This window comes from Panicum virgatum, chromosome 6K (assembly GCF_016808335.1).
Source record: "Panicum virgatum strain AP13 chromosome 6K, P.virgatum_v5, whole genome shotgun sequence".
Lineage (NCBI taxonomy): Eukaryota > Viridiplantae > Streptophyta > Magnoliopsida > Poales > Poaceae > Panicum > Panicum virgatum.
In genome coordinates, this window is record NC_053141.1 from 44,730,929 (window position 1) to 44,740,987 (window position 10,059).

The following is a 10,059-nucleotide window of genomic DNA, read 5'->3' on the forward strand; positions in this document are numbered from 1 at the left end:
GGAAAATCCGAGAGTGGTAGAGGGGTAGAAGGGCTGGTATGATAGGGAAGTAGGGATCACGTCACTTCGGGTCTACTAGACGTCCGATTAGATTTATTCTCTCATCGGACGGTTTGTCGTAAGGATTTTATCTCTATCTCTACTACTTTATTTATTTTTAAAGCTCTACTACAGTATTTTTAAAGCAAGCAATATCCGTGAATTATTAGAATATACTAATCATAACCGAACAAATCAATCATATTAGAATTCTAATTGAAACACAGACAAATTAATTAATAATAATTTGTCAAGCTTTTAGTTAAGATTAAGATATGATTAATTCGTCTGGCTCCGATTAGGATCCCAGCTCATGGATAAGTAAATATTGTTTGCTTTAGTACTAAATAGAGATAGAAGTAGAGATAGAGACAGAGATTATACTATTTCTTTGGGATCAATTTTTTTGCAAAGAATCATTAAATATATATATCTTATATAGATAGCACCCACTAACTATTTATCTCTTCATGCAAAGTGTCCACATCATTCTCCACTAAATGTCCCACTAACTTTCAACTACCTTATTAATTACAAAAAATGTTCATGTCATCTCTACAATACTTTTATAGATAAAGTAAAATCATATACTTATTAATATACAATACTTTACTAAGTGTCCCACTAACTTTCAACTACCTTATTAATTACAAAAAATTAAAAGTAAAATCATATACAATACTTTACTAAGTGTCCCACTAACTTTCAACTACCTTATTAATTACAAAAAATGTTCATGTCAACTATTTCTTTGAGCACATATTCTTTTATAATGTGATCAAATATTCTATTGATGTTATTTCTGTTAGTTTATCGATTTCTACCGGATCCTGATAAAAAATAACATGCAAGTAAAATTCATATCACCTATATAGCCTATATAGATGACACCCACTAAAATCATTAACTCTATTTCTCTTAACATGCAAGTTATCCGGATCATATATGAACCCATTATATCAAATGTCACATCAACGTCCACTAGGGCCATCTATTTATGTTTTCCATCGATTTTTTTGTGAATGTTGTCATGCAATCATCTTAATTTTTCTACTTTTAAATTTTACGTTAAAATTTTATTTAAAAAATCCCGCAGCAACGCGGGGTGTCACCTAGTATTTCTGATTCTGACTTGCTATATAGGAGTACTCCTAATAATTAGGCGAAATTGAAAAGACCGGTTTTATCCTGCATCAGTATTTTGATTTCAGATTTAGCGGTGTGTTTGTTTCCGTCCTTGCCCCGCACCGCTCTTCCCGAGGGGGACGAGGCTCCGCTGCAGTTGGCCGCCGTGCAGTTGAGTCACTGCGTGTGGGGCCTGCACGAGTGGGGCCCACGTGGCAGTGACCCAACTCCAGGGAGCTGCAGGGGAGGTAACTGCAGCCGATCCAGTTCCGAGCGAGGGAGGCCGTTTTGACTGGCCTCAACACCACCCTTCTTTCCTCATCGCCACCCTGCCCGCTGCGCTCTCCCCTGACGACCTCCCCTTTCGCTGCCTCGCTGCCGGCCTCGATTGGAGTCGGAATCAGATTGGTAGATGGATCACCACATGCAAAATCAACGCAGGCATGCAATCCTTTCTCTCTTCTGTGGCAAATTCTCGTTTTCGCTGTTGGATTGAAGAGCGGATCTCGAATAGGGTGGCACTTCTCGTTCTGAAGAGTGATTTATCTTTTGCGCCGCCTCGTCGAGTGCTGAACTCGAGTTCTGATTAATGGCGGGAGGGGCCGAGTAGCGCGGCAGGTTGCCATGTGTGGAGCAGCATGCCCGCAGGAGGGGCGCGTTGCGCAAAGAGGAGGAGAACGAGAGGTTGAAGAAGACGTGCCAGATCGATCGGTTCAAGAGTCAAAACGGGTCCATGAGGGGCTGATTGGCAGAATGGTAGAAGGAGAGAAATTCAGTGCTAGGATTGGATTTTTTACCCCTCTCCCGACTCCCGATGTGTTTCTAGTGTCAGTCGATATATTTAGGTTTGATGACTGATTTATTAGAAATTGGGCAATGTTCAAGGACACTTCAATCTCTGATGTATTTCTCGTGCGGTCAAATATTTGGGGTTTCTGATATGATAGCTTAATGATTGTGTGCAATACGAGTCTTATCTGTTCTGGTCCGGGTGTCTTCTCATCCATTAGGACTACCATGAGCGACGATGGAGACCATACCTGCCCGCTCTGTGCTGAGGAGATGGACATCACTGACCAGCAGCTCAAGCCATGCAAATGCGGCTATGATGTACGTGTATCAATAATCTCATTATCCTATCAATCAGTCTGTACTTATTTATTGTCCATTGCCTCAGCGCCAGCCACCACCACTAATTATCTACGACCTCAAGCAACAAACTGCCATTTACTCAATTAATTGTCTACGTGCGCAACTCTGCAGATCTGCGTCTGGTGCTGGCACCACATCATAGACATGGCTGAAAAGGAGGAGACAGAGGGCCGCTGCCCTGCATGCCGCACTCGCTACGACAAGGACAGGATTGTCAAGATGACTGCCACTTGTGAGCGGTCCGTCACAAACTTTCAGCAATCATGCTTTCTTTCACCCTCCTAATGCCTCTGCTCTTAGCATCAATTTGTGTTTTACTTCGACACAGTACAACATCTGGGATCACACTTTTATCACGGGAAGCACATAAAAATAAATCCTTTCAGCTTTTAGTTGAGTTCAATTGACCTGACCCATTGTGAATGGTGTATTTTATAATAACAAGCTCCAACTTATGCTTGTTTTCATAGAAACAGGATGGCACCGGAGAAAAATGCAGAGAAGAAGCACAAGACCCAGAAGGCTAAGCCAAAGGCAGCAGCACCTATAGCAGCAGCAGCAGCAACAACATCTACCGTAGAAGCTAAGAAGCATCTGGCTAGTGTCAGGGTTATCCAGAGGAATTTGGTGTACATAATTGGCCTACCTGTACATTTGTGCAATGAGAGTGTGAGCACCATATCATTGTTTGCAACTAGATGTTTCTATTTTTAAATTTTAATTCTCATACCAACACTACTATTATTTGTTGTTTTAGGTACTTGAGCGTAGGGAATACTTTGGTCAATATGGGAAAGTTTTGAAGGTTTCAGTTTCCCGCCTGACTGGGCCTCCTTCCAAGCAGGCTTCAGCAAACAACAATATTAGTGTGTATGTCTCTTGAACCTCATGCTGTACATGGCTCATAAGCAGGGACATTAATTATGTTTTATTCTGGTACTGATCAACCAATTTGAAATATTAAATGCTTATACTCCATTTTTATGCAATTGCATGATTCAAATTTTTTTATTTGTAGTACTAGTTTTAGAATTGGTATTATAAGCAAGTTAATTGAGACTTCAATTGTGTGAGGTGGTTTTACACCAAATTTGGTGAAAAAGATGACAATATGTCCATACTCTTCGAATCAGTGCAGTCATTTTAAGGTTAATTTGAGCTACTTAGCAGTGTGATTTACCTGTGGCCACTTGATTTACATAACCATTCTTGAAAGAAACATTGTTATCCTCATTGTCTACTCAAGGGGATGTATATCTTTATTGCTGTGAGATTCTGGGGGTTTTGGGTAGATGCAAGGTGTCTTTTCAGTCATCGCTTGATTTCTGCATCATCCAGTGGTACTAGCTCCTTGTTTATTATTAATCAGAATTTGTTTAGGGCTCATATCATTAATCAGAATGGTGTTAGCCGTTAGTGTGCCCTTCCATTGTTACTGTAGAAATTACTGTGTGTATAATTGAACTTTGCATGCTGGGAACTAGTCTAGTCTAACTTGGACTGTATTTGAGTGGTCTCTTCTGAAAGAACATGGCTATGCTAGAAGTCTAGAATGTGCACTGTTTTTCGTCAATTTTCCTTTGCATAGTTCTTCCCTTGTTGACACGTTACTTTGGCTCTTTGGTTGAGCTATTCTTATGCATGCATGCAGCTACATAAACTAGTTATCTTTTTCCTGAAGATTACAGATTTGTTTACCCTCTTATTTGTTTATGGTCTAGATAATCATGGTCCTAAAATGTTTAATAACCATTGGTATTATTTTCTTTCATGTAGTTGCAACAAATAAATCCCCCGGTCCCCCCAGTCACAAATATGTGACCATTTTTGTTGCGTTCAATCAAAGTATCTAAATTTTATCATTGATACCTCTTGACTTAGTTAAATTGAATATTTGAAAACGATATGAGCATATTTACATCCCATCTTGAATACTTTGTAAAAATATTACGATAGATGTTATTAGTCAAAGGTATTGGTCACTTCAGGGATGCCCAAAACATCTATTTGTGACTCTCGGGAGTTTTTTATGTTTGTATAAGAATTTAATGCAGAAGTTATGCTCTTGCTTAAACAATAAACTGTGTGCTGTCAAATGTATACAGATATATAACTTATGCCAAAGAAGAAGAGGCCATCCGGTGTATTCAATCTGTACACAATTTTGTCTTGGAAGGAAAAGTGTTAAGGTGAGGTTCTATACTATGTTCTCACCCAGAAGTTTTACACAACGTAGTTACTCAAATGGCTGTTTTCTGTTACAGAGCATGCTTTGGTACTACAAAGTATTGCCATGCATGGCTGCGGAACATGGTACAATTGTTGCTTCATTCTATTAGCTTCATCTACTAGTACTGTACCCTAATTATCTCATCCTTAATATTTCTTGGCTTTTCTCAGACATGTGGGAACCCAGATTGCCTCTATTTGCATGACATAGGCAGTCAGGAGGATAGTTTTACTAAAGATGAGATCATCTCAGCATATACGAGGTAGTACTGAGCAATTTTAACAGATGTTCCTTCATTCTTTTAACCCTAAGCCGCTCTTTGAGTCCTGGCTACTGCTTTACTTCTCTGCGTACACTACTTGTGTGCGTATTGTGGCTTTGTTTGGCATTGTGGTTGCTTTTTAAAAATTAAAACCACCATTTATGTTTCCACTTTTGGATATAGGAGTTAGTCCCTTGGATCAATAGAAGCAAAATCTTACTATGTATAAGCTGTTTTGGTATTATGTATAGTTGATTTGGAAAAAACATGATGTCCTCTTTAATGTGGATGTTTAATATATTAAGTGCTGCTTTGATAAACTCTTATGCCTGTGCGCTAAACAATTTGATATTTTAATTGATACTTTCCATTAACTGTTCTATGTTCCTATCAGGACTAGGGTCCCCCAGATGGCATCTGGTGTTTCGCAAAGATGTGCAGGCACTGTGTTGCCTCCCCCAACTGATGATTTCTCTTACAGTGCGGTGGTATCAGCCAAGCATACAATCAAGAATGGAATACATGTATGTTCTTTATGCTGAAAATTCAAAATTCATTGGAAGACTTGTGGTTTTGTTAACTTTCATGCTGCTTTTTAGTATAGGTTAAACTGTTGCCATCTCCTTATTTGTTGGCTTACATACTGATACTGCATTAACTGGCCTTATTGTGTGCAGAATACCACCAACCAGCCAAGGCTTTCACCTCCAAACAGTAGTTCTGGGAGGTCCACGCTTCCGCCAGCTGCCTCATGGTATGGTACTTCTAGACTGTTCCTCGAACTTGTGATATATGTTGAAAATGAGAACTGTGTTACTGATTTTTCCCCTTCTCTATGCACAGGGGGCATCGTGATTTGAATGCCAGGACAACAGCTGTTCGGGTGACATTACCAGAGTCTCATACAAAAACAAAGTCAGAGCCACAAAGTAATTCATTTTCAAGTTCTTCAACAGTTTCGAGTACAAGAATACCTTCTTCATGGAATGACGATACAAGTACAGCACCAACAGTGTCTGAAGGATGGCAGTTGTTGGAACAAGATAGCACATCAAAAACCTTACAGCCATATAAGCCTGGTATTGCAAAGGAAACACAAGCTTTATCATCATTGGAGTCATCAGTGGACATAGACTTCTCTACAATACCTTCAGCTTGGAACGACGATGACATTGCAGTGTCAGATGGGATGACAAAGGGAAATGAGGATCAAGTTGCAAATGAAAATGGAAAGTTAACTCATCCAGTGTCTAACTCGTCAATATCACCTAAGAAAGACATGACAGTGAGCATATCAAGTCTAGCAATATCGAAATCAGATGTAAAGACTTGTGACAGTGACTGCTCAATTACCAATATTGCTCCTAAAAGCCCTGCTTCTGCTGTTAACTGCCAATTTAGTCATGCAGGCCGTGAGAAAATACTGGAGGATAATAGAACCCGGGATGCTGGCATTGAGAATCTACCTAGTCATGCAGTCGGTGACAAAATACTGGAGGATAATAGAACCCGGGATGCTGGCATTGAGAATCTACCTAGTCATGCAGTCGGTGACAAAATACTGGAGGATAATAGAACCCGGGATGCTGGCATTGAGAATCTATCTGTTCAGATGTCTTCAGTAACATTAGATGGCAAACATGAGATTCATAGTGTGGTAGGAAATCATGAACCAGATGCAATGCTATGCCCGTCTGTGGTTCCCATGGGTCAGAATTTTGACAAAGACCAATCTCATCTGAAGCTTGATGGGTCTCTACCTTCAGAAAATAAGGACACTGTTCTTTCTTGTCGATATAATGCGGACAGTCATCTTAATTGGAGTTCAGAGCCGCAAAGCTGTACTGTGACTCCTTTAAATGATATAGTAAATTCTTCAATCATCACTGAGACACTTAATAGTAGGTTGATGGATGGGTCAGCCCAACCATCATATTCGTCATTTGCCCGTTTTCCTAATACATTAGATACTTCATTGTGGAAGGATACAGAAACTAACCCTGCATTGACGATTGGCACTAGAAATTCTTCACAGATGCAGACTGGATTTTCTTCAATCAATAACACTTATTCCATGTTAAGTGGACATCCTGGAATGGGAAGTCATCAACCTGGAGCAATGGGTTCAGTAAGAACTGATAGTGTAGGAATTTTTGACAGGACTGTAAGTGTAAATAAAGATGAGAGCAGGATAATTTCTGATATGTTGTCATCTGAGTTTAATCCGTGGGATGATTCATATTCAACTGCTAACAATTTTGTTAGGATGCTTAGCGAATCTGAAAATAATGATGTTCCTTTCACAATGCCTTCATGGAGATCAGGATCTGGCAGCAAAGAGTCAAGGTTTTCGTTTGCTAGACAGGATAACCAAGGAAACTTCTTGGAATCATCTCTCAGAAACTCTGGTAATGAGCAGAATTTTGGTTTGCTACCCCAGATTTCCCAAGGAAATGCATACCAGAATGGTCTTGCATTCCAATCCGTAGAGAATGATTTTTCCAGTAGCAATTCTCTTGCTGTGTCAGAAATGGCAACTACTGGTGAGTACCACCTTTTCGCATTCTGTTGGGTAGTGCTTCTGTAACTAAACCTTCAAAAGTGACTTTTGCTTCTGTTGTTTTTTTCTCTCTCTTATTTTGTTTTCTGTCATATTTTTTCTCTTATTTTTATTTTCAAAATAGGAAGTCCGAGATAGAATTCGGGTACTATTACTATAGGTGGGACCATTACCATATATATAACATAAGACTTCTCCCCCAATTCTTTCTTAATGCAATGATACCCAGCTCTCCTGCGTATTCGAGAACAAAATCGATCTGCCATTATACCTTGAGAGGTAGGAAAATAGCAATTTCCTATTCCGTCCAAAACCTTAGGAATTCCTTGATAGTTGACGTAAATTCGAAAGCCAGGTCGGCTGATAGACGGAGCTAAATGTTGCCTGTAAGTGAATGATCTTGTTTTGTGTGTTGCGCTTTTTTCATTGAGCATTGGTAAAAAAAATCTGACTCATGCAAATTGATTGTTTATAGTGGCGGTAATTCTGTGATTTTGATGTTTTCACTGTTAAGCTTTTTGCTTATGAAGTATTTGCTTTTCAGATGCATCATGGTCTAAAATATCTGCACCTCCAGGATTTTCAGCAGCGGCAAGAGTCCCCCCTCCTGGATTTTCTTCTGGATTTCCATCCCAAGATGGTATTAATCCACCTCCCGGGTTTTCTTCTGGAATTTCATCTCATGATGGGTCTATCCCCCCTCCTAGATTCCGTTCTGGAATTTCGTCTCAGGAAGTGTCTAAGCCCCCACCTAGATTGGCTTCTCCATTTTCTTCGGGGTTTCCATCTCAGGATGGGCCTAACTCTCCTTCTAGATTCCCTTCTGCATTTTCTTCTGGATTTGCATCACAGGGTCTGTCTAATCAGGTGTATGGCTCAAAATACTCAGGTTTGTTTACTGTCTCAGTTTTCTTTTGGCTTCTCCTCCTAAAACAAGTTTGTTTTATCATAATTTTTGTGGTGCTTGGCAGAAACTCTTCTCCAGGATAATGTTTTGGGCAGCAACAGTAATCATTATCAAGCTCCGTTTCGTAGACACACAAGTGATGTTGAATTTAATGATCCTGCTATATTGGCTGTGGGCAAAGGGCGATTGCCTGGAATTGGGGATTCAGGGATGGAGATGAATAATACCCCTACTTTCCCAGCACCGTTGCAAACATCGAATAATGACCTTATGTTTCAGTTATGCATGCAACCGAATGTGCCGTCTCATCAGAACATGAGATTCACAGACCATACACAGGATGCCTTCAACCCTATGAATGATAATCACCTGGCTTCCAGATTTTTAGCACAGAATCATGGTGCCGTATCCCCTTACTCGCAGAGACCACAACAATCTGGAAACTCACAGCTTATAAATGGTCAATGGGATGGATGGAGTGATTTGAGACAAGGGAGTAACGCCCCTTTGTCAGACTTGTCAAGGATGCTATATCCAAGTGAAGCGAACAACTTGCACATGCTGGGTTCAAATGATATTTATAACAGAGCCTTCAGAATGTGATTTGTCTCATGGCAGATGCAATTTTGACTTGACATGTTCGTACATGGGGCTTTTGTGGACTTGTGAAAGTAACTGGTTGCCCGGCACATAGTCTGGAACATGAGTTTTTATTGGGATTTAATTGAACACCATGAACCTGAGCTTTGGCCCAGCCTTTTGAAATTACCAGGTATGCATGCTGCTGTGTTATTCAGCTGGTTCTTGTCAGGAAAACATTATGAGTTGTTGTTCCACATTACCTACGTGTTGTGTGGTTATTGAAAGCAGCTGCTCTACGTGGTTGGTTCACAAACAAGTTAAAAGCTGATTGTTTGCTTTGTCGCTTGATTATCAGGTTCCTTCTGTTTTATAGTATGCGAAAGATGCGCCGAGACAAGCAAAGCAACTGAAGGCGAATTGGATAGAGATCTCGGCACATGTGGTCCATGGGAAAGAGTTTAAGAAGCTAGGGTCATAAGAGCATATGCTGTGTGCTGTATATATTTCGATGCTGGAAACACCAAATCAGAACTTATACCCCGTTTTATTTTTATTTTTTTTGCTGCAATGTGTGCAAATCCGTATGTGGGGTCAATAGTTCAAATAGACAGGCAGGAAAGGTATGCTTTTTTTCCTCCTCTCAAGTGCATTTGCCAAGCAGAAAGGTGGCATGGCTTGACCAGAATGAATCTACATCTTTGAGGGGGCCCTCCTTGAGTCTGGCCTACGGGCGGGCAGGCAGGCAGGCTGGCTGGAATGGATGATGTTGATGATGCGTAATGCGTCGATATAGTTATCTTAGAAATGAAAATGATGACAAGGTGTCTGTAAGACTGTTAACTTGGCAGTGGTTGCACAAAGCCACAAAAGCTTCCGTTGTGGGGCTGGATAGTTCATGGGTCTTGTTGCGTAGGAGTATGTATATCTATCTATCAAGGGAGAGGAATAAGGTTTTTTTAAGCCGTGTAACAAAGAAAGTCGTAATTTGCTACCTGTATACTATATCGTGTCCTTTTGATTTCATCTCCGTTAGTTCACAAGCAGCATACCCTTGATGAAAACTCAAATCGCATCCGTATTTCAGCTTCTTGTCGCTAGTATCCGATCGATGGCGTCGTGCTGCAGCCTGCAGCACCGCGGGGAGGTGGGCGCTAGCATCACGCCGTCGCCACGGCTCCCGGCCCTAGCCGCCATCCCTGCGC

At 40.6% G+C, this 10,059-nt stretch overlaps 1 protein-coding gene across 4 annotated transcripts; it reads left to right on the plus strand.

Annotated features, from left to right (window-relative positions):
* Positions 1-1,431: 1,431 nt before the first annotated feature.
* On the plus strand, positions 1,432-9,854 carry LOC120712926. Of its 4 annotated transcripts, XM_039998861.1 has the most exons (15): positions 1,432-1,605; positions 2,175-2,274; positions 2,428-2,555; positions 2,787-2,985; positions 3,074-3,186; positions 4,422-4,505; positions 4,581-4,629; positions 4,717-4,808; positions 5,203-5,332; positions 5,486-5,562; positions 5,652-6,228; positions 6,298-7,351; positions 7,913-8,257; positions 8,340-9,047; positions 9,213-9,854. In XM_039998861.1, exons 1-14 carry the CDS (start codon positions 1,577-1,579, stop codon positions 8,876-8,878), a joined length of 3,516 nt encoding a protein of 1,171 aa, XP_039854795.1. In that variant the 5' UTR covers positions 1,432-1,576; the 3' UTR covers positions 8,879-9,047; positions 9,213-9,854. The 4 variants fall into 4 exon arrangements, with proteins under 4 accessions (XP_039854795.1, XP_039854791.1, XP_039854793.1 ...); XM_039998857.1 differs by having other exon boundaries at positions 5,652-7,351; XM_039998859.1 differs by having other exon boundaries at positions 5,652-7,351; positions 7,946-8,257.
* The last annotated feature ends 205 nt before the right edge of the window (positions 9,855-10,059 follow it).